Here is a 22,845-nt window from a genome sequence, read left to right on the forward strand (position 1 = left end):
CTGCCACTGGTGATCAAACCTCGCTGGTACAAGCTTCCAGACAGAGCTTCCCAATTCCCCAGCTCTGTGTGGCAGTGAGAAGGCAGATGTCAAATTAACAAGAGGAGAGAGCCAGGAGGCAACCTGAACTCAAGCCATGGAGCTGCGAGGAGGGAGAGCTCCAAGGAGGGCTTCCAGCATGCTAAAGCCTTCCTGGAGGGCACCTCAGGAAAGGGGAAGGGTTCACAGAATGGGCTGGGATGGAAGGAACCTTCATTAGGGTCCAGTTCCAACCCCCTGCCATGAGCAGGGACACCTCCCACCAGCCCAGGTTGCTCAAGGCCTCATCCAGCCTGGCCTTGAACACCTCCAGGGAGGGGACAGCCACAGCCTCCCTGGGCAGCCTGTGCCAGAGCCTCCCCACCCAGATGGTGAAGAATTTCTTCCTAACATCCAATCTCAATCTCCCCATTTCTAGTTTTGCTCCATCCCCCCCAGTCCTATCACTCCCTGACACCCTAAAATGGCCCTGCCCAGCTTTCTTGGAGCCCCCTTCAGCCAGTCCCAACCCCCTGCTGGGGGCAGGGATACCTCCCACCAGCCCAGGCAGGTGGTGGAGTCCCCATCCCTGGAGGTGCTCAAGAAACCTGTGGCCATGGTGGTGCTGGGTTGAAGGTTGGACTTGATGGTCTGAGAGGCCTTCCCAACTCAAACAGTTCCAGGATTCCATGACCTAATGGTTGGACTCCATGGCCTTGGAGATCTTTTCCAACCTCAATGATTCTCTGCTTGGGAAACTGGGAGGAAATTAACCCCTCCTGCTGCTGGGAGGGTTTGCTGATCCTAAAGGCCTTTTCCAACCCAACCACTTCTAGGATTCCATGACTCCATGACCTCAGATGGTTGGATTCCATGACCTAATATGGTTGGACTCCATGACCTTGGAGATCTTCTCCAACCTTCATGATTCCCTGATTGGGAAATCAAGAGGAAGTTAACCCCTTCTGCTGACAAGAGGAAAGCAGCTCTGAAACAGAGGGGAAATGGAGGTGTTAGGCACAGTCACCAAACACAGATCCTTGGTGCTTTGGAGAAGGAGCAAGAGAGAAGCTGCAGGGCAAAGAATTTTGTCTTCTGTGCAAAGTGGGGCTGCAGGGCAAAGATTTTTGGTCCTCAGGGCAAAGTGGGCTTCAGGGCAAAGATTTTTGGCCTTCTCTGCACAGTGGGGCATGAGGACAAAGATTTTGGTCTTCAGGGGGAAGATTTTTGGCCTTCTGTGCACACTAAGGCTTCAGGGGGAAGAGTTTTGGCCTCCAGGGGGAAGAGTTTTGGCCTTGTGTGCACAGTGGGGCTTCAGGGGAAAGATTTTTGTCTTCAGGGCAAAGATTTTTGGCCTTCTCAACACAGTGGGGCTTCAGGGGAAAGATTTTTATCCTCAGTGCACAGTGGGGCTTCAGGGGGAAGAGTTTTGTCCTCAGTGCACAGTGGGCCTTCAGGGGAAAGATTTTTGGCCTCAGGGCAAAGTGGAGCTTCAGGGCAAAGAGTTTTGGTCTTCAGGGGTAAGATTTTTGGTCTTCTGTGCACAGTGGGCCTCCAGGGGAAAGAGTTTTGGCCTCCAGGGGGAAGAGTTTTGGCCTCCAGGGGAAAGAGTTTTGGCCTCCAGGGGAAAGAGTTTTGGCCTCCAGGGGAAAGAGTTTCGGCCTCCAGGGGAAAGAGTTTTGGCCTCCAGGGGAAAGAGGGGCTTCAGGGAAGAGATTTTTGGTCTTCAGGGGGAAGACTTTTTGCCTTCTGTGAACACTAAGGCTTCAGGGCAAAGATTTTTGGCCTTCAGGGGAAAGATTTTTGTCCTTCTGTGCACAGTGGGGCTTCAGGGCAAAGAGTTTTGGTCTTCAGGGGGAAGAGTTTTGGCCTCCAGGAGAAAGAGTTTTGGCCTTCAGGGGAGAGTTTTGGCCTCAGGGCAAAGTGGAGCTTCAGGGCAAAGATTTTGGTCTTCAGGGGGAAGATTTTTGTCCTCAGTGCACAGTGGGGCTTCAGGGCAAAGATTTTCAGCCTTCAGGGGAAAGATTTTTGGCCTCAGGGCAAAGTGGAGCTTCAGGGCAAAGAGTTTTGGTCTTCTGTGCACAGTGGGCCTCAAAGGGGAAGAGTTTTGGCCTCCAGGGGAAAGAGTTTTGGCCTCCAGGGGAAAGAGTTTTGGCCTCCAAGGGGAAGAGTTTTGGCCTCCAGGGGAAAGTGGAGCTTCAGGGCAAAGATTTTGGTCTTCAGGGGGAAGATTTTTTGCCTTCTGTGAACACTAAGGCTTCAGGGCAAAGATTTTTGGCCTTCAGGGGAAAGATTTTTGTCCTTCTGTGCACAGTGGGGCTTCAGGGCAAAGAGTTTTGGTCTTCAGGGGAAAGAGTTTTGGCCTCCAGGAGAAAGAGTTTTGGCCTCCAGGGGGAAGTTTTGGCCTTCTGTGCACAGTGGGGCTTCAGGGCAAAGAGTTCTGGTCTTCAGGGGAAATATTTTTGTCCTCAGGGCACAGTGGGGCTTCAGGGCAAAGATTTTGGTCTTCAGGGGGAAGATTTTTGGCCTTCTGTGCACACTAAGGCTTCAGGGCAAAGATTTTTGTCCTCAGTGCACAGTGGGGCTCCCAAGCCCCCCGTGCTGTGCAGCAGCAAGCAGCAGGCTTTGCCTCTTACGCAAGGGCAGCGGAGGCGCAGGGCCCTGACCCCCCCCCCGAGCACTGCGATGCTGTCAGGAAGGGTTTGCTGCTTTGGGATGAAAGCTGCCTCCCCTGGAAAGCTGCCTTGTTTTCTGGGGCAGGCTGCACAAAGCTGGCAGCAAAACGTGGCTGCACAGCTGCAGAGAGAGCCACCAGCTCCTCTGGGATGCCACCTGCAGCAGCGCTGCCTCCAGCCCCGCCAGCGAGCCGCAGCGGCCGGCAGCGCGCCCGGGGGCCGCGGGGCAGCGCCTCAGCCCCTGCCAGCTCCAAACTCAGACAGAGGAGCTTCAGCCAGGTGCTGCAGAAGGTGCAAGGAAGCTGGTGGGGGGTCTGGAGAACAGGTCCTGTTCCCTCAGGAGGGGCTGAGGGACCTGGGCTTGTGCAGGAGGCTGAGGGGAGAGACCTCACTGCTCTCTCCAGCTCCCTGCAGGGAGGCAGGAGGGGGTTGGGCTCTTCTGTCAAGGGATAGGACAAGAGGAAATGGCCTCAAGTTGCCCCAGGGGAGGTTTAGATTAGATACCAGAAGAAACTTCTTCATTGAAAGGGCTCTCAAACCCTGGCCCAGGCTGCTCAGGGAGCTGGTTGAATCCTCACCCCTGGAAGTGTTTCAAAGAGGCAGAGCTGAGGTGCTGAGGGCCAGGGGTTAGCCCCAGGCGTAGCAGAGTTAGATACTGCTTGGACTCAATGCTCCTAAAGGCATTTTCCACCCAAGGAAGAAGCCATAGGACAAGAGGAAATGGCCTCAGGTTGCCCCAGGGGAGGTTCAGTTTGGACATAAGGAGCTATTTCTTCCCTTTAAGGATTGTCGAGGCCTGGCCCAGGCTGTCCAGGGCAGTGGTGGAGTCCCCAGCCCTGGAGGGGGTTGTGGTGCTGAGGGCCATGGTTCAGTGGTGCCCTGGCAGTGCTGGGTTAAGGGTTGGCCTGGTTGAGCTTAAAGGTCTCTTCCAAGCACAATGATTCCATGACTCTGATGTTACTCACAGCTGTGAGGTGCAGCTTCTGCTCTTCAGCCCTCTGTCATGTTAGAAACCCCAAGAGCACAAGGGGGAGAGCAACCCCAGCAGGGCTGTGCTGTGCTCCTTCTGAAGGGTGACTCATGGCACATTCACACCTCCCCCAGCACTCTGAGCCAAGGGTGGGTGACATGTGAACACCACTGTGACTTGCAGGACCTGGGCAGGATGAGCTGTGACAGCTGCCTGTGTGTCACTTGAGTGCCTGCTGCCTGCAAACCCAGGTCCAAAAGCTGAGCAGACAAGACCTGGATGGAGCTGGGCTGTCCAGCTTGGCTACCTGAACACCACTGCTGGCTCTGAGCAACAGGCAAAGGCTAAACAGCAAAGTGTGTAACAGGCAGCAGGGTTCAGCACTTCAATTACAAACTTCCTGAGGGTTTTAGGTGTGGAGGGCACCAGTGTGGCCTGGTCACCACGATGGAGAGAAGGGATCCTTGGACAGGCTGCAGAAGTGAGCTCAAGCCAGCCTCTTGAAGTTCAGTAAGGCCAAGTGCAAGGTCCTGCAGCTGGGGCAGGGCAATCCCAAGCCCAAATCCAGGCTGGGTGAGGAGTGGTTGGAGAGAAGGACTTGGGGGTGCCAGGTGGTGACAAATTCCCCAGCAGTGGTCACTTGCAGAAGGCCAACCATGTCCTGGGCTACATCCAGAGCAGGGAGAGCAGCAGGACAAGGAGGGGATTCTGGCCTGTGCTCTGCTCAGACCCCACCTGCAGCACTGCCTCCAGCTCTGGGGCCCTCAACACAAGAAGGACCTGGAGCTGCTGGAGAGGCTCCAGAGGAGGCCACAAAGATGATCAGAGGGCTGGAGTGAACCTCCCCTATGGGGACAGGCTGGGAGAGTTGGGGCTGTGCAGCCTGGAGAAGAGAATGCTCCAGGGAGACCTCAGAGCAGTCTTCCAGTGCATGAAGGGCTCCAGGAGAGCTGGGGAGGGACTTGGGACAAGGGCTGGGAGTGCCAGGATGAGGACAATGGCTTTGAGCTGGGAGAGGGGAGACTGAGACTGGAGATGAGGAAGGAATTCTTGAGAGTGAGGGTGAGGAGACACTGGCACAGGCTGCCCAGGGAGGCTGTGGCTGTCCCTGCCTGGAGGTGTTCAGGGCCAGGCTGGATGAGGCCTTGAGCAGCCTGTGCTGGTGGGAGGTGTCCCTGCCCATGGCAGGGGGCTGGAACTGGCTGAGCTTTGAGGTCCTCTTCCAACTCAACCCATTCCAGGATTCTATGACTCCATGCAGACAGAGCAGGGACATTCTCCATGCTGGATGGACAGAGCCAGTGTCCCCAGGCTTGTTTTGAGGGAGCTGGGAGAGACAACACAAGGTGGGGAATAAGACTCCTGGTTCTCAGACACGCCAAGGCAACAAGAGACAAGGAAAGGATTCCCCCCAGGCACTCCTCTGAGGGACTCTGAAGCTTCCAAGCACTGCTGGGATGAACTAAAGCACTTTCTGCTGGAGGTCAGGCCTTCCCTACCCTGCTACCTGCCCAGGAACTGGGATCACCAGCTGCCAAACTCCCCCTGAGAGCAGCCTCTGCTTCTGCCTCGCTGCTGACAGCTAACGAGGGGAGCTGCTCAGCAGGCAGAAGAAAAGAGTCACAATGCATGGAAGCACAGAGGAGCCTGACTGCTGGGGAAGGAACAAGAGGGAATTAGCAGTGCCAGAGGCTATGAGAATGAGCAAGAGAAGGAGAAAAATAGGTTAAGGCAGGAAAGAAACCAACAACAAAGAGTGCAAAGCACAGCCTGAGCATGCACGGAGCAGCGGCGGCAGCCAGCGCTCTCCCCTGCCTGGGGCAAAGAGTTCAGGCTTGGGTTAGTTACAACACAGGACTGATCTTAACAAGGCCTATGACAAAATACTACCACAATGGCTTACAGACCAGCTTCAGCAGGTAACCTTTTGTAGAGCTCCTTCACCTCCTCGTGCTTGATCTTGCCTCTGGCCACGCTCTGCTTGCGCATCTCGGCCATCTCGTTGCACCACTCCTCGAACTTGCAGTTGTCTCTCTCCACCAGCTCCTGCAGGAAGGCTGGGAGGGCAGAAGGGGAAAAGCAGGCAATCATGGAGCTGTTTGGGCTGGGGAGGACCTTTCAGATCACAGAATCACAGGAGGGACCTCAAAAGCTCATCCAGTCTAACCTCTCCCCAGCCAGAGCAGGGTCACCGGCAGCGGGTCACACAGGAAGACATCCAGGTGAGCTTAGAGGATCTCCAGAGAGGAGACTCCACCACCCCCTTGGGCAGCCTGCCCCAGGCTCTGTCACCCTCACAGGGAAAAACCTTTTCCTCACATTTATGTGAAGCTTCCTGTGCCTCAGCTTCCACCCTTGCCCCCTGTGCTGTCCCTGGGCACCACCCAGCAGAGCCTGGCTCCAGCCTCTCGGGACTCAATCACCCAGCTCATGCAGGGCAGGTCTTCCCAGAATCAGCCAGGCTGGAAAAGACCTCAGAGCTCAGCAAGTCCAACCTAGGACCTAATCCCTGACACCTCCTGACAACCAAACCATGGCTCCAAGTGCCACATCCAAGCCTTTCTTGAACACCTCCAGGGATGGGGACTCCACCACCTCCCTGGGCAGCACATCCCCAGGGCCAATCTCTCTTGCTGGGAAGAGCTTTCTCCTCACCTCCAGCCTAAACCTCCCCTGGCACAGCTTGAGACTGTGTCCTCTAACTCTGCCAAGGCTGGGGCTAAAGCATGGCCCTCAGCACCACATCTCTGCCTCTTTTAAGCACCTCCAGGGGTGGGGATTCAACCACCTCCCTGGGCAGCCTGGGCCAGTCTTTGAGCACCCTTCCAGTGAAGAAGTTTCTTCTAATGCCAAACCTAAACCTGCCCTGGGGCAACTTGAAGTTACTTCCCCTTGTGCTATCACTTGTTCCTTGGAAGAAGAGACCAAGCCCCACCTGCTCCAACCTCCTTTCAGGGAGCTGCAGAGAGCAAGGAGGTCTCCTTCAGCCTCCTTTTCTGCAGGCTCAACACCCCCAGCCCCCTCAGCTGCTCCTCCCCAGCCCTGTTCTCCAGACCCTTCCCCAGCTTTGTTGCCCTTCTCTGGACCTGCTCCAGCTCCTCAGTGTCCTTCTTGGAGCCCAAAACCGAACCCAGGATTCCAGGTGTGGCCTCACCAATGCCCAGTACCAGCACACAATCCCTGCCCTGCTCCTGCTGCCCACACTGCTGTTGATAAAGGCCAGGCTGCTGGTGGCCTTCTTGGCCACCTGGGTGCACTGCTGGCTCATCTTCAGACCAGCAGCCCCAGGTTCTTCTCTGCCAGGCACTTTCCAGCCCCTCTGCTCCAAGCCTGTGGCATTGCTTGGGGCTGCTGTGACCCAAGTGCAGGACCCAGCCCTTGGCCTCCTTGGATCCCCTACAAATAACTTGGGCCCATGGATCCAGCCTGGCCAGCTCCCTCTGCAGAGCCTCCAAGCCCCCAGCAGACCAACATCCCCCCCAATTCAGTGTGCTCTGCTCAGGCTGGCTGTGACACCAGGAGGATCCTTTCCCTGCTGTCCAGCCCGGGCCGAGCTCTGGCAGGCGCAGGACGAGCAGCAGGGCTCGGCGCCGGGCTGCCCGCTCCCAGCCCTCCCTCAGGCTCCTCCTGCTGCTGCCAGGGGCAGCTGCTCTGCAGTGCCAAGGAGCTGGCATTCCCAGGGAGAAGCAAGAGGATTCACCCCATGGGTAGACCTGAAGCTCTCCCAACATCCAGCCCCAGGAGCTCTGGAGGAGGGCTCGAGCGGGCCCCCGAACGCCGGGCGGGAAGGGACCGCACGGAGCAGCAGGTCACAAGAGCAAGGGCAAGAAACCCTCAGGAGATGGGAGATAAGTCAGGGAGAGCTCAGCAAGATGAGGGAAATGGGAGCTTTTGCTGTCACTGGTGGAAAAAAAAACCCAAACCAAATAAACCAAAGCTCAGCAGGGGAAGGGGAAAAAAAACAGAGGCAGATTAAACACTTCCCTCCCAGGGCTGGCAGGAGGGAGGGTGAAGGCCCTGCTGATATGGAGCCTCTTCCTATTCAGCAGCGTTCTGAAGAGCTCCAGAGAGGTTTAAATGCACCAAACCCACCTTGGGACAACGTCCTGCACTAAAACCCAATGCCCAAGCAGCCTGCCCCCCCTCCTTCCTGAGGTCAGAAAGAAGTTAGGGCCCTCCAACGTCCTGGAAAAGCCTCTTTGAAACAGCATCAAAGCAGAATGCCTCAAATTTACAGCTGCATGAAACCAGCCCCAACCACAGGGCTCAACTGCTGCCCTTCGCTCCCCAGGCCCTGGCAGGCAGCCATGGGAAACAAAGGGAAGCACAGGAATCTGGAGCTGGGTGGAGAGGCTGCTGCAGGCTTATTGTTTGGGGCAGAAGGGGTAGGAAGGGAAGGGAGCTCAGGAGAGCTCAGGAAACAGCCTGGAAAGGAAGATTCCAGGCAGGAACCAGCAGTCAGTCCCAAAAGCTGGGTGGGGTTTGCTGTTGGGGGTGGGGAAGGGTGGAAAAGGTTTAGTGCTGTTAGTAAGTGGTGGGAGGAAGGTGAATGATTGACCCTCTCTGCAGCCAGATCACCTGAGCAGAGGCACAGAACTGTCTGGGTTGGGAAAGGCCTCTAAAATCACCCAGTGCAACCTTCACCCCACCCCCACCATGGCCACAGGTTTCCTGAACACCTCCAGGGGTCTCTGCCCCCTCCCTGGGCAGCCTGTGCCAACCCCTCACCACTCCTGCAGCAATGAAATTGTTCCTCATGGCCAACCTGAACCTCCCCTGGGGCAATCTCAGGACATTTCCTCTTGTCCTAGCATTTGTTCCCTGGGAGAAGAGACCAAGTCCCACATGCTCTAACTTCCTCTCAGGGAGCTGCAGAGAGCAATGAGGTCTCCTCTCAGCCTGTTCTCCAGACTGAACACCCCCAGCTCCCTCAGCTGCTTCTCCCCAGCCCTGTTGACCCTTCCTTAGCTTCCTTGCCCTTCTCTGGCCCTGCTCCAGCCCTTCTTGGAGACAGAGGCCCAAAACTGAAGCCAGTATCCAGAGGGGACATGCCACCTCTGCTCTGCAGAAGATCAGGCCTCACCTCCATGCACATCATCACCAGGGGCCTGGTTACAGCTGCTGATTGAGCAGCACACAAGCAGGAGGCACCGTTAAACCCAGAGGCCAAGCCCCGAGGCAGCTCTGCCACCCCCAGGAGCGCTACAGCAGGGCGAGAAGGTGCCCAGGCAGAGCACAGCTCCCACCCTCTGCTCCTCGTGCTGCTGCTTCTCCAGATGGCAGAGCTGGAGCCCTGGCAGCAGCAGCCTGGCAGCTGTCAGGGTGGCTCCCCTGCAGGCCGGGGCTGGCACCGCTGCCGACCCTGCGCCAGGCTGCCGGCAGCGCCGCAGGAGCCTGTGCTGCGCCCCGGCGCTCCCGGGGGGATGGCTCCCTCCCAACACCTGCCCACCCTGTCCTGCTGGCTGAGAGAACCAGGGAGCTGTTTGGCTTGGAAGAGACCTCTGAGGCCATCCAATCCAGCCCTTCACCCAGCACTGCCAGGCCACCACTGAACCATGGCCCTCAGCACCACATCTCCACAGCTCTGAAACCCCTCCAGGCATGGGGACTCCACCTGGGCAGCCTGGGCCAGGCCTGGACAACCCTCAAGGGGAAGAAATTATTCCTCATGGCCAACCTAAACCTCCCCTGGGGCAACTCGAGGCCATTTCCTCTGGTTCTGTTGCTTGTTTTGGTTGAAAAAGTCCTTTCAGATCATCCAATCCAACCATTCTCTAACTCTGCCAAGGCTGGGGCTAAACCCTGACCCTCAGCACATCTCTGCAGCCTTGAAACACCTCCAGGGCTGAGGATTCACCCACCTCCCTGGGCAGCCTGGGCCAGGGTTTGAGAACCCTTTCAGTGAAGAAGTTTCTTCTAATGTCCAACCTAAACCTCCCCTGAGGCAGCTTGAGGCCATTTCCTCTTGTCCTTGGAAGAGAGCCCAACCCCCACCAGGCTCCAGCCTTCTTCCAGGGAGCTGCAGAGAGCAATGAGGTCTCCCTCAGCCTCCTCTTCTCCAGACTAAACACCCTCAGCTGCTCCTCCCCAGACCCTTCACCATCTTCACTGCCCTCCTCTGGGCCCTGCTCCAGCCCCTCAATGTTCTCCTTGGAGTGGGGAGGCCAAAATGAAGCCAGGGTTTGTGGTGTGGCCTCACCAGTGCCCGGCTCAGGGGGATGACTTCTGCCCTGCCCCTGCTGGCCACACCACTTCTATCTCTCCCTAGGGACAGCGAGGTGTGAGTGGGCACAAGAGTGGCATCATCAGGGCAATGTTAGTTAAGGGCTCATGGGCAGTGGTCACAAAAGAGGCTTTGAGCAAAACCCCAACAGAATCACAGAAGGTCAGGGGGTGGAAGGGACCTCCAGAGATCAGTGGGTTCAGTCCCCCTGCCAGAGCAGGGTCACCCAGGGCAGGCCACGCAGGAGCACATCCAGGCTGGCTTTGAGAGCCTACAAAGGAGACTCCACAACCTCTCTGGGCAGCCTGTTTCAGTGCTCCAACACCCTCACAGTAAAGGATCACAGAATGGGAAGGGCTGGAAAGGACCTGGGAAAGCTCATCCAGTCCAACCCCCCTGCCAGAGCAGATCGCACAGGAACACATCCAGCTGGGTCTTGAATAGCTCCAGAGAGGGAGACTCCACAACCCCCCGCCCAGGGCAGTCAGCTTCTCCTGGGCTGCCTGGAGCATCCCAGGACAAGATGGAGAGGCCAAGAGAGCTGCAGGGCCCAAGCTGGCTTACCTGGGACCTCGACTGTGAGGGACTTCTCCCTGGTCTGCAGCCTGTACACCAGCATGTAGGCGTTGCGGGAGCAGTGGCTGCCCTTCCCGCACTTGGGCTTCCGAGCCTGGGACTTGGAAGGCTCTGCTGTGGTACAGAAGGGAAAGCATCATCAGTGACAGAGCACTGCACAGAGATGGCTGGGAGAGACCTCCAGGCTCACCCAGTCCAGCCCTGCACCCAGCTCTGCTGTGGTACAGAAGGGAAAGCATCATCAGTGACAGAGCACTGCACAGAGATGGCTGGGAGAGACCTCCAGGCTCACCCAGCCCAGCCCTGCACCCAGCCCTGCACCCAGCTCTGCTGTGGTACAGAAGGGAAAGCATCATCAGTGACAGAGCACTGCAGAGATGGCTGGGAGAGACCTCCAGGCTCACCCACTCCAGCCCTGCACCCAGCACTGCAGGCTCAGCACCAAACCATGGCCCTAAGCCCCAGGCCCACAGGCTGCTGGAACCCCCCCAGGGCTGGGCACTGCAGCACTGCCCTGGGCAGACCATTCCAGGGCTGAGATCCCTGCCAGGGCAGAGATCCTTCCTGAGATCCAGCCTGAGCCTCCTCTGGGGCAGCTTGGAACCATTGCCTCTGCTCCTGGCCCTTGGCTGCCCCCTCCTTGCTCCAACCTCCCTGCAGGGAGCTGCAGAGAGCAGTGAGGTCTCCCTCAGCCTCCTCTGCTCCAGCCTCAACCCCCCCCCAGCTCCCTCAGCCCTCCTCTAGCCCAGGGGCTCCAGGCCCTTCTCCAGACACCTCCAGCCCCTCAATGTCCTTCCCTGGAGTGAGGAGCCTAGAACTGAACACAGCTCTCCAGGGGAAATAAACCACCCTTAATAAGCCACCCTTACCACCCCAGCTCCTTCAGTGCCCTTCTGTTAGCAGGACAAGCTTGCCACCTAGCCAGCTTCCCTCTCCCTGCTGCGCCCTGCCAGGCCCCTTTCTGCCAAGCACTGGGCTTGGCATCAGGCAAAATTGCATCCCAAAGCAAGATCCAAAGCCCTGCAGCATTTCTCGAGGCAGAGAAATTCAAAGGCACTAAAATTAGGAGCCTGCTCTGAACCACCCTTCCACAGGAGCCCAGCACAACCTCCCCGAGCCAAAACCAGCTCCTGGGCACAAATCCTCTCCCCACACTGCCTCCTCTTCTGCTGTCCTGACACAGAAGGGCAGAGGCAGATCCTCAGGGCAGAAAGCCTGATTGATTCTCACTCCAAGAAGGGCACTGAAAGGCCAGAGAAGGGCAACCAAGCTGGGGAAGGGTCTGGAGAGCAGGGCTGGGGAGGAGCAGCTGAGGGAGCTGGGGGTGTTGAGCCTGGAGAAGAGGAGGCTGAGAGGAGACCTCATTGCTCTCTACAGCTCCCTGAGGGGCTGGAGTGAGGTGGGGGCTGGTCTCTTCTCCCAAGGACAAGAGGAAAAGGGCTCAGGTGGCACCAGGGGAGGCTTAAGCTGCACATTGGAAGAAAATTCTTCACTTGAAAGGGTTCTCAAAGCCTGGCCCAGGCTGCCCAGGCAGGTGGTTGAATCCCCCTCCCTGGAGCTGGGATGTGGTGCTGAGGGGTGGTGGTTCAGCCCCAGCATCTGGCAGAGTGAGAGAATGGTTGGACTGGCTGAGCTTCAAGGTCTTGTCCACCCAGGACAATCCCATGCTTCTCAGTCTCCCCTCAGGTGACTGTGTGAGGGTAAAGCCCAGGCCCAGCAAAGCTCCCAGGGAGCTGACAGCCCCAGCAGTGGGGAGTGCAGAGCAGCTGCTGGGGTGATGTGAACTCAGTGTTGCAAGAGTGGCTGTTCCCAGACAGGCTGCCAGGCAGGACACAAACAGCAGCTCCAGCTGCAGCCTCAGAACTCCACAGCAAAACAACAACCCTCCAGAGCTCAGGCTCTACACAGGCCACTGAAATCAGAACTCAGGGGTCTTGTTTTCCTCCATCCTGGGACAGTTCCTCTGCCTCTCCCACTGCACCATGCAGGGGTCTTCCAGCACCCCTCCTGACTTGATTCACTGCAAGCATTTGCTGAATTGCTCCCATCTGCTTGCCCAGGGCCCCAGCACTCCCTGCCCCCACACTGCAGAGCTCTGCTGTTACCTTCAGGCTGCAGAGCTGGGCCCAAGCCAGCCTCAGGAGGTTCCACAAGGCCAAGGGCAAGGTCCTGCAGCTGGCCTGGGGCAATCCCAAACACCAATACAGGCTGGGCAGGGGCTGGCTGGAGAGCAGCCCTAAAGGAAAAGACCTTGAGAGTGCTGGGGGAGGAGAAGCTCAACAGGAGCCAGCAGGGAGCTCCTGCAGCCCAGAGAGCCAAGCAGAGCCTGGGCTGCAGCAAGAGAAGTGTGGCCAGCAGGGCCAGGGAGGGAATTCTGCCCCTCTGCTCCACTCTGCTGAGACCTCCCCTGCAGCTCTGGGGCCAGCTCTGGAGCCTCTGTGCCAGGAAGGATCTGGAGGGGCTGGAAGGTGTCCAGAGCAGGGCCAGGAGGAGGAGCAGAGGGCTGGAGCTGCTCTGCTGTGAGGACAGACTGAGAGAGTTGGGGTTGTGCAGGCTGGAGAGGAGAAGGCTCCCAGGAGACCTCATTGTGGCCTTCCAGGATCTGCAGGGGGCTGCAAGAAAGCTGGGGAGGGACTTTTGAGGGTGTCAGGGAGGGATAGGACTGGGGGGGATGGAGCAGAACTAGAAGTGGGGAGACTGAGATTGGCTGTGAGGAAGAAGTTGTTGCCCATGAGGGTGGTGAGAGCCTGGCACAGGCTGCCCAGGGAGGTGGTGGAAGCCTCCTGCCTGGAGGTGTTTGCAGCCAGGCTGGAGGTGGCTGTGAGCAACCTGCTGCGGTGTGAGGTGTCCCTGCCCATGGCAGGGGGTTGGAGCTGGCTGAGCCTTGAGCTCCCTTCCAACCCTGACAATTCCATGATTCTCTGTGTCTGTAACCCAGAAGGGTCTCAGTTTTGCATGGAGCAGACAAAAAAAGGCCAGCACTGGAGCAAAGGACCAAGTTGTGCATCCTCCAGAGCCTTCTAAACACATTCTGCTTCCATTCTTCAAGCAGCCCTGGAGCTCAGCAAGAATATTTCTGTGTGGTTAAGCATAAGGCTTTAGAGGGAGGCCACAGCCAGGTTGGTTTTGCTCCACTGAGCAAAACTCAGGAGCTTAAAACCAAAGGCTGAGGAGCTCTCCTTTCCTGCCAGGGTTACTTTTCTCCCTCACACCACTAGATGTCTGCCCAGCTTCACTGCTGGGCTGGAAGCACTCTGGAGGCAAAACATGGAACAGGATGAGGAAGCTGCTCTGCTGGCAGCCTCCACCGGGGAGGGAAACCAAGAAGGTGTTTACTGGCAAGAGGGCTGAAAATAAAGCTGCATCAGGCAGAGGCAAGGAAGGAAATGGGAGAGGGAGGTGAATGCCCTGAGCCTGCTCAGGCTGAGGTGGTTTTACAACAAACCAAAAGGAGCAAACCCATCTGAGGGTGACTTGGAGGCAAGCTGTTATTTGAGGACACTTGAAAGCAAGGAGCTGTTTCATCGAGTCCAACCACAGCCAAGCCCAAGTGTCCTGCTGGGGCAGTGCTTTCTGGGAACAGGCTGCTTGCATTAGCAGTGCACAAAGGCAAAGACATTTCATTTATGAAGTGAAAATTTCACTGACAAAGGCACATTTCTGGCTTCCATTTCCCCTTTTTCCCTGCTACTGCAGAGCATCCTGGCACTAGGGAATGCTGAGCAGCTGCAAATCCAAGCACTTCAAATCGGGGCTGAAGCTGGAAGGGGAGGGAGATTGAGACTGGAGATGAGGAAGGGATCCTTTCCAGTGGGGCCTTAAGGGACCACTCTCAGGTCTGGAACTGGTTTCACAGGTAGCCAACAGCTGGTTACAGTGAATCCTCCTCCTTAGGTCTTCTTTTATGCTTTGAGGAGCACCTAAGGCTCATGGCAAGCTCAGATTAAGAGCTTTCAGTATCTGAAAGGGCTCCAAGAGAGCTGGGGAGGGACTTTGGACAAGGGCTGGGAGGGACAGGATGAGGACAATGGCTTTGAGCTGGGAGAGAGGAGACTGAGACTGAAGATGAAGAAGAGATTCTTGCCAGTGAGGCTGGGGAGACTCTGGCACAGGTTGCCCAGGGAGGCTGTGGCTGCCCCCTCCCTGGAGGTGTTGGAAGGCCAGGCTGGATGAGGCCTTGAGCTGGTTGGAGGTGTCTCTGCCCATGGCAGGGAGGGTGGAGCTGGATGAGTTTTAAGGCTCCTTCCAAGCCAACCCATTTTAGGCTTCCATGAGTCTACATGGCCAGTGGAGATGCTGAGCTAACAGCATTGGGCTGGAAGGCTCTGAGCCCTCCTGATGGTACCTGTAGGCTGCTGGTGGAGCATCCATGATCCTTAAGGCCCTTTCCAACTCAACCCATTCTATCAATCTATGATTTACTGCTGAGCTGCTCCTATCTGTCCCAAGGAATCCACCAGTCTGGCCTCCGGTTGAGCTCTCCAAGATACCAAGACCTTGTCCTGGCCAGGGCACGTGGCTGTGTGGGAGCAGTGGCACAAGGTGAGCCAGGCAAGGGTAGGACAGAAGGGCACCAAGGCTAAGCACAACAAATTCCAAAGGCAGTTTGGGCTTCCCAAGCTCTTCTTTGGATGAGGATATTTTTGCTGCAGGCTCTTTCCTGCCTCCAAGTAAAACACCTCGGTGGAAATCAAAACCTCTATGTGCTCAGGAAACTGAAAGTCACCTCCTTATCTCCTCCTCAGCCTCCCCGGGCCCCGGGGCCAGCTCGCCTGTGTCACCCCGATAGGCCCCGGCCGCCCCTCTTATCAGCCTCTTATCTGCCACGTGGGGGCGAGAGGAATTCCAGAGGAAGCGACCAGCAGCGTGTGTAAACACTCCGCAGGGGGCTGAGCAGGAGGAAATGGGGCTGCAATCAGCAGAGCTGCTGCTCCACACCTTGCTGCAAGGCGGCGACGGCAGGCCCGGGAGCACCGCCGGCCGAGGGGGCGCAGCGGCCCCGGGAGCGCAGCAGGCTCGGGAGCGCGGCGGCCCCGGGAGCACCGCTGGCTCAGGAGCGCAGCAGGCTTGGGAGCACAGCAGGCTCGGGAGCGCAGCGGCCCCGGGAACACCGCGGGCTCGGGAGCGCAGCAGGCTCGGGAGTGCAGCGGCCCCGGGAGCACCACGGCCCCAGGAGCGCAGCAGGCTCGGGAGCACCACGGCCCCAGGAGCGCAGCAGGCTCGGGAGCACCACGGCCCCGGGAGCGCAGCAAGCTCCGGAGCGCGGCGGCCCCGGGAGCACAGCGGGCTTGGGAGCGCAGCAGGCTTGGGAGCGCAGCAGACTTGGGAGTGCAGCAGCCACGGGAACACCACGGGCTCGGGAGCGCAGTGGCCCCAGGAGCACCGCTGGCTCAGGAGCACAGCAGGCTTGGGAGCACAGCAGGCTCGGGAGCGCAGCGGCCCCGGGAACACCGCGGGCTCGGGAGCGCAGCAGGCCGGGGAGCACGGGGGGGGAGAGAGGGATGCGAAAAGGGCAACTCACAACTGAGAGCTTTTACCTAGATCCTCCTCAATCCCCAGCTGCAGCTTCTTCCCCTCCATCTTCTCTATGTCCTCGTCGTTGAACTTGTACCACTCGCCCGTCTGGGGGTCCTTGACGTGGGCAATGTAGTGGCCGGAGTAGGCGCTGACGCCGCGGTGGATGAGGACAGCGCTCAGCTCGTAGACATAGAGGCCGTCTGCAGCACAGAGGCACGCGTCAGCCAGGCTGCAAGAGACCTCCACCACCGCCGAGTCCAACCAGTCACCCAACCCTAACTCATCAACCACACCCTGGCACCAAGGGCCTCATCCAGGCTCTGCTTAAACGCCTCCAGGGACCCCAACCCCTTCCTGGGCAGCACATCCCAAAGGGAATCTCTCTGTCTGGGAAGAACTTCTTGCTAAGCTCAAGCCTAAACCTCCCCTGGCACAGCTTGAGATTGTGTCCTCTTGTTCTGGTGCTGGCTGCCTGCCTGGGAGAAGAGCCCAACCCCCACCTGGCTACAAGCTCCCTGCAGGGAGTTGGAGAGAGCAAGAAGGTCTCCCCTGAGCCTCCTCTTCTCCAGGCTAAGCAACCCCAGCTCCCTCAGCCTCTCCTCACAGGGCTGTGCCCCAGACCCCTCCCCAGCTTTATTGCCCTTCTCTGGACACCTTCCAGCAGCTCAACCTCTTTCCTGACCTGAGGAGCCCAGAACTGGCCACAGGACTCCAGGTGTGGCCTAAGCAGTGCTGAGCACAGGGACTTCCCTGCTCCTGCTGGCCACACTCTTCCTGATGCAGGCCAGGATGCCACTGGATCTCTTGGCTGCCTGGGCACACTGCAGGCTCATGTTCAGCTGCTCTCCACCACTACCCGCAGGTCCCTCTCTGCCTGGCTGCTCTCAGCCACTCTGCCCCCAGCCTGTAGCACTGCCTGGGGTTGCTGTGGCCAAAGTGCAGCCCCTGGCACTTGGACTTGTTACACCTCCTGCCCTTGGCCCCTGCCCATCTCTCCAGCCTGTCCAGGGCCCTCTGCAGAGCCTCCTAGCCTCTAACAGCTCCATTCCTGCTCCCAGCTTGGAGTCATCTGGAAGGGAAGAAGCAGCAGCCACAGAGCTCAGGGCTTCTCCTGGGTTCATGGAATGAGGGTTTGGGCTGGAAGGCAACTTAAACCTGAATGGCTTTGGATGCTGCCCTGTGCTGTGGTTTTGCTGCCATCACTGCCATGTTATTCAAGCAGCTTTAAACCCCCAGCACTACTGATCAGTGCATTTACCTATACCCAGGAGAACAGGGGAATGCCCTGCAGCAATCACCTCTTGCTCTGAACCCTTTGTCTCTTGCCCTCAGTTACCTGCTGGAACTTTATAGAACCCTAGAATGGGTTGGGTTGGAAGAGACCTTCAAGATCAGCCAGCTCCAGCCCCCTGCCATGGGCAGGGACACCTCCCACCAGCCCAGCTTGCTCAAGGCCTCATCCAGCCTGGCCTTGGACACCTCCAGGGAGGGGACAGCCACAGCCTCCCTGGGCAGCCTGTGCCAGAGTCTCCCCAGCCTCACTGCAAAGAATTTCTTCCTCATCTCCAGCCTCAATCTTCCCTCCCCACGCTTTCCTTCACAAAGCTTCATGTTCTCAGGAGGCAGCAGCAGACAAAGACTTGGAACAGGAGAGACTCTGGCACAGGCTGCCCAGGGAGGCTGTGGACGTCCCCTGCCTGGAGCTGTTCAAGGCCAGCTTGGACGAGGCCTTGAGCCACCTGATCTAGTGGGAGGTGTCCCTGTCTATGGCAAGGAGGTTGGAACTAGATGATGTTTAAGATCCCTTCCATCCCAACCCATTACCAGGAGTCTGGGACTTGAACTTGCTTCCCTGCAAGACCTCCCCAGGCAGCTTCTGGCTTCCACTCCCCGAGGCAGCGATTTGAAACGCGGGGCTCAGGCAACCATTTTCCAGCAACAAAGAAGAGCTTTGGAGGAGGAGACCTCCTTCCACCTGCCAGGTATAGCTCAGACCAGAGGGCACACAGCACTCACTCTTCTGTTCCATGAAAGGCTCCATGTCCAGCAGCTCAGAGAAGCCAATGTAGGTGTTCAGCTTCTTCTTGTGGCCTGTTTGCCTGAGCGAGGGCAAAGCTTCAGGTCAGAGCACGGCGCCGACAGCTCCCACCTCGAGCCCCCAGCCCTGAACCCCCTCCCAAGCATCCCCAGAGGAGCTCAGGGGGGGTTGCTCCACGTGCCACCAGGAGGCAGGAGGAGCAGCAGGCCGTGGTGTGAGGCTTACCTGTCAAAGACGAAGCGCATGAGCTGCAGGTTGAGGGTGCAGGGCAGGCTGAGCAGCCGGATCTTCCTGGTGGCGTTCTGCTTGCTCTGGCAGCTCTCACAGAAGTAACGGTTGTCCCCTTCCAGCTTTTCTTCCTGAGCAGGGAGGGGAGGCACAAAGAAAGGCCCTGAGAATAGGTTACCACTGGAGCACAGCCTGAGCTGCTCAGCAGCTGAAGGGCTGCAGAGCACGGAAGTGCTTTTAACCATCTAGGGCCCTCCCCGGCCGCTTCCCAACTCCAGCTCCTGGCTCAAGGCCAGAGGCAGCCTGGGCTGCAGCAAAAGCAACCTGGCCAGCAGGTCAAGAGAGGGGATTCTGCTCCCCTGCTCTGCTCAGACCTCACCTGCAGGGCTGGGTCCAGCTCTTGGGACCACAACACAAGAGAGACCTGGACCTGATGGAGAGAGTCCAGAGGAGGCCACCAAATTGCTGGGAGGGCTGGAGAGCCTCCCCCATGCAGGCAGGCTGAGAGCTGGGGCTGCTCAGCCTGGAGAAGAGAAGGCTCCAGGGAGACCTCAGAGCTCCATTTCACTATCTGCAGGGGACCTACAGGCAGGCTGGGGAGGGACTGTTCAGAAGGGCCTGTGGGGATAGACTGAGGAGCAAGGGTTTGGAACTGGAGCAGGGCAGAGTTAGGTTGGAGATCAGGAGGGAGTTCTGCACAGGGAGGCTGGGGAGAGCCTGGCACAGGCTGCCCAGGGAGGTGGTTGAGGCCCCATCCCTGGAGGTACTCAAGCTCAGCCTGGCTGTGTCCCAGGGCAGCCTGCTGTGGTTGGAGGTGTCTCTGCTGACTGCAGGGGGTTGGAGAAGATGACCTTTGAGGCTCCCTTCCAACCAAAGGGCTTTCCAAGCAGGGCAGCTCCTGCTATCAGGAGAGCTTGAGATTACATCAAGCTCTATCCCTCCTTCTCAGGCTGCTCACAAGACTGCCAGGTTTGCTCCCTGCTTGACTGAGTTGGTTTATACCAATGAGCTCTAGAGAAGAAAAGAATTAAATCATCCCTTAGGAGGTCACAGAGACCAAGTTAATGTAAAGCCACCTTGCAGCCTGGAGATGACAATCTTCCTGTGCTCAGCCACACCAGCATAACAGCCTGGCTGGGTAAGAAGAGACCTGGAAAGCTCATCCAGCCCAACCCCCCACACTCAGCAGGGACCTCTGCAACCAGAGCAGGTTGCTCAGAGCTCCAAACAACCTCACCTGGAATGGCTCCAGTTGGGACATCTCTCACCTCTCTGGGCAGCCTGGGCCTGGCTCTCACCACCCTCAGGGGCAAACATTTCTCCCTTCTCAGTATCAGTATCACTAAGGTTGGAAGAGACCTCAAGGTTGGAACTAGATGATCCTTGTGGTCCCTTCCAACCCTGAATGATACTATGATACTATGACCATCGAGTCCAACCTTTCACCACAGACCTCATGACCAGCCCATGGCACCAAGTGCCACATCCAATCTCCTCTCTCCACTCTCAATCTCCCTCTTTGAGTTTCAAACCATCTCCCCTTGTCCTGGCACAAGAGACCCTGCCCAAAAGCCTGTCCCCAGCTCTCTGTCCCCTTCAAACACTGAAAGGCCACCAGAAGGTCTCCCTGGAGCCTCTTCCAGGCTGAACAAATCCAACTCTCTCAGCCTGGCCTCCCAGCAGAGGGCTTCCAGCCCTAGGGTCACGGCTGTGCTCTCCCCTGGACCCATCCCCCTGCAAGAGTCGCTGCCTGAGGGCAGGATTAGGTGGGAGGAGACCTCCAAGCGCCCCAGGCAGGTCACAAGGTTGTTTTGGTGGAAGGAGGAGCAGGCAGACTCCCAGCTCACCCTGGCAGGATCGGGAGGCTCGCACGCAAACCTCTCTGCTTCCACAAGTGGAACAACCGGTTGGAGGAGAGCAGCAGCGAGGCCAAACAGCTCAGGGGCAGCCGCCCCGGGGTCAGCTCTGGCCTAAATATTTCCACTTGAATCCGCACCACAAAGCTGCAGCCTGCTGGACCTGAACTTAAGAGCCAGGCACATTTTCAAGTGGACTTAAGAGCCCTCGCAGCTGTTCCCCCGCTGCTATTCCAGGCCCTCCCCAGTCCTCTGAGAGGCATCTGGGAGGGGGAAGGCTCTCCTGGTGCTATGCAGCTGAGCACCCACGGAGCAGGCACAAAAAGCACCAATTCTCAGGTGCTATCCATGACAAAGCAGGCAGGGCCTTCTCGCAGGGCTTTGGGGGCTCCTCCCCGCCCCCACTGCCCGAATCTGTTTGCATGAAACCTGCACCTTCCAAGCGCTCTCCAAAGCCCAACCACCTGCAGTGCTCCAGAGCCACTCTTCCACTCAGCCCTCCCCGGGGGCCGGCTCCAGAGACACAAACATTTCCTCCTGGACGCCTCTCCCCGAGACAGGCTCAAGTCACAGGATCAGAGTATCGGTCAGGGTTGGAAGGGACCACAAGGCTCAGCCAGTTCCAACCCCCCTGCCATGGGCAGGGACACCCCACACTAGAGCAGCCTGGCCACAGCCTCACCCAGCCTGGCTGCAAACACCTCCAGGGCTGGGGCCTCAACCACCTCCCTGCACAACCCAGTCCAGGCCTTCACCACTCTCATGGGGAAGAACTTCCTCCTCCCCTCCAGCCTCAATCTCCCCACCTCCAGCTTCATTCCATTCCCCCTAGTCCTAGCACTGCCTGAGATCCTGAGCAGTCCCTCCCCAGCCTTCCTGGAGCCCCCTTCAGATCCTGGAAGGCCACAATGAGGTCACCTCAGAGCCTTCTCTTCTCCAGACTGAACAGCCCCAACTCCTTCAGTCTGTGCTCACAGCAGAGCAGCTCCAGCCCTCTGCTCCTCCTCCTGGCCCTGCTCTGGACACCTTCCAGCACCTCCACATCCCTCTTGCCATAGGGGCTCCAGAACTGGAGGCAGGACTCCAGGTGGGGTCTCCCCAGAGCTGAGCAGAGGGGGAGAATCACCTCCCTTGCCCTGCTGGCCGCACTTCTCCTGCTGCAGCCCAGGCTCTGCTTGGCTTTCTGGGCTGCAAGTGCACACTGAGAGCTCCTGCTGAGCTTCTCCTCCCCCAGCACCCCCAAGGCTCTCTCCTCAGGGCTGCTTTCCAGCCTGGATTTGTGCCTGGGATTGCCTCCAGCCAGCTGCAGGACCCTGCCCTCGGTCTTGTTGAACCTCCTGAGGTTGGCTTGTGCCCACCTCTCCAGCCTGTCAAGTCACTCCACTCCCAAGCTGACCTCCAAAGGCTTCCACAGGAGGAAGGAAGGAATTAAAGCACCTTGCTAAGAATAGCAGGGCCCAGGCCCCAGCCAGCTCCTCCTACCTTCAGGAATTCCGTGATGCAGTCTGTCAGCTGCTTGTGCCCTTGGATGTTTAACTCCAGCTCGTAGAACTTAGATAAGAGCTTGGACTCCCTGCCACACTGGTTGCAGCTAGGAGGAGGAGGAGGGGAAAAAGAAAAAAGAGGAGAAGAAGATAAAACCAGTTCAGTGAACTGCCCTGGAAAACACTCCCTCAGCTCGAAAAGCAGGAGGGCAAAGCTGGGCCAGGGTTAAGGAGGGTCAGAGCTCTGCAGCACAGAAAGCCTCCAAGGTGGAAAGAGGACAGCACCTACTGGGACAAACTGGAGCTTACAACCCGTGCACAACACTGCAGCAAGGGTTCTTCCCCCCCCAGCTCAAAGCCATTGTCCCTTGGGCTGGAAGGGACCTCAAAGATCATCCAGTTCCAACCCCCTGCCATGCCCAGGGACACCTCCCCCCAGCCCAGCTTGCTCAAGGCCTCATCCAGCCTGGCCTTGGACACCTCCAGGGAGGGGACAGCCACAGCCTCCCTGGGCAGCCTGTGCCAGAGTCTCCCCAGCCTCACTCTCAGCAATTCCTTTCTCATCTCCAGTCTCAGTCTCTCCTCTCCCAGCTCAAAGCCACTGTCCTCACCCTGGCACTCCCAGCCCTGCTCAAAAGATTTGGTGTCAAGCACTGAGCCTGCAGAGAGCAGAGGCTGCCTGGGGCTGTGCTGGCAGAGTTTTGGCTTCTCTTTTGAGTCAGTTAAAAAAAGCGATCCAGAAACAACCCAAATCTCCATGGGTGCTGCACCAGCAGCTTACAGACACCACCAGGAGGGCTGTGGGCTTCTCAGAGCCTTCCAGCCCAATCCTGATGCTGTCAGCTCAGCATCTCCACTGCCAGAGACTCACAGAATCCTAGAATGGGTTGGGCTGGAAGGGACCTCAAAGCTCAGCCAGCTCCAACCCCCTGCCATGGGCAGGGACACCTCCCACCAGCCCAGGCTGCTCAAGGCCTCATCCAGCCTGGCCCTGAACACCTCCAGGCAGGGCACAGCCACAGCCTCCCTGGGCAGCCTGTGGCCTGTGCCAGAGTCTCCCCAGCCTCACTCTCAACAATTCCTTCCTCATCTCCAGTCTCAGTCTCTCCTCTCCCAGCTCAAAGCCATTGTCCTCATCCTGTCCCTCCCAGCCCTTGTCCCAAGTCCCTCCCCAGCTCTCCTGGAGCCCCTTCAGGAGCCCTCACTCTAAAGAATCTGTCAGTATTGAGGTGAAATCCACAGCTCTGAGGACACAGGGAT

At 58.0% G+C, this 22,845-nt stretch overlaps 1 protein-coding gene across 3 annotated transcripts in view; it reads right to left on the minus strand.

Moving 5' to 3' along the window:
- USP48 (ubiquitin specific peptidase 48) overlaps positions 1-22,845 on the minus strand; it is a 69,549-nt gene that overhangs the window by 33,535 nt on the left and 13,169 nt on the right. For 2 of the 3 annotated variants that reach the window (XM_068162774.1, XM_068162772.1), the window contains exons 6-11: positions 21,584-21,692; positions 18,243-18,376; positions 17,996-18,078; positions 16,000-16,179; positions 10,451-10,576; positions 5,571-5,720 (exon numbers count right to left, since the gene is read on the minus strand). In XM_068162774.1, coding sequence (XP_068018875.1) covers positions 5,571-5,720; positions 10,451-10,576; positions 16,000-16,179; positions 17,996-18,078; positions 18,243-18,376; positions 21,584-21,692 — 782 coding nt within the window. The remainder of the gene's footprint in view (positions 1-5,570; positions 5,721-10,450; positions 10,577-15,999; positions 16,180-17,995; positions 18,079-18,242; positions 18,377-21,583; positions 21,693-22,845) is intronic. The other variant, XM_068162773.1, reaches the window with a different exon arrangement.

The sequence above is a fragment of the Melanerpes formicivorus genome, unplaced genomic scaffold, assembly GCF_026170545.1.
Source record: "Melanerpes formicivorus ecotype bairdi unplaced genomic scaffold, bMelFor1.0.p_v2 SCAF_67, whole genome shotgun sequence".
Taxonomy (NCBI): domain Eukaryota; kingdom Metazoa; phylum Chordata; class Aves; order Piciformes; family Picidae; genus Melanerpes; species Melanerpes formicivorus.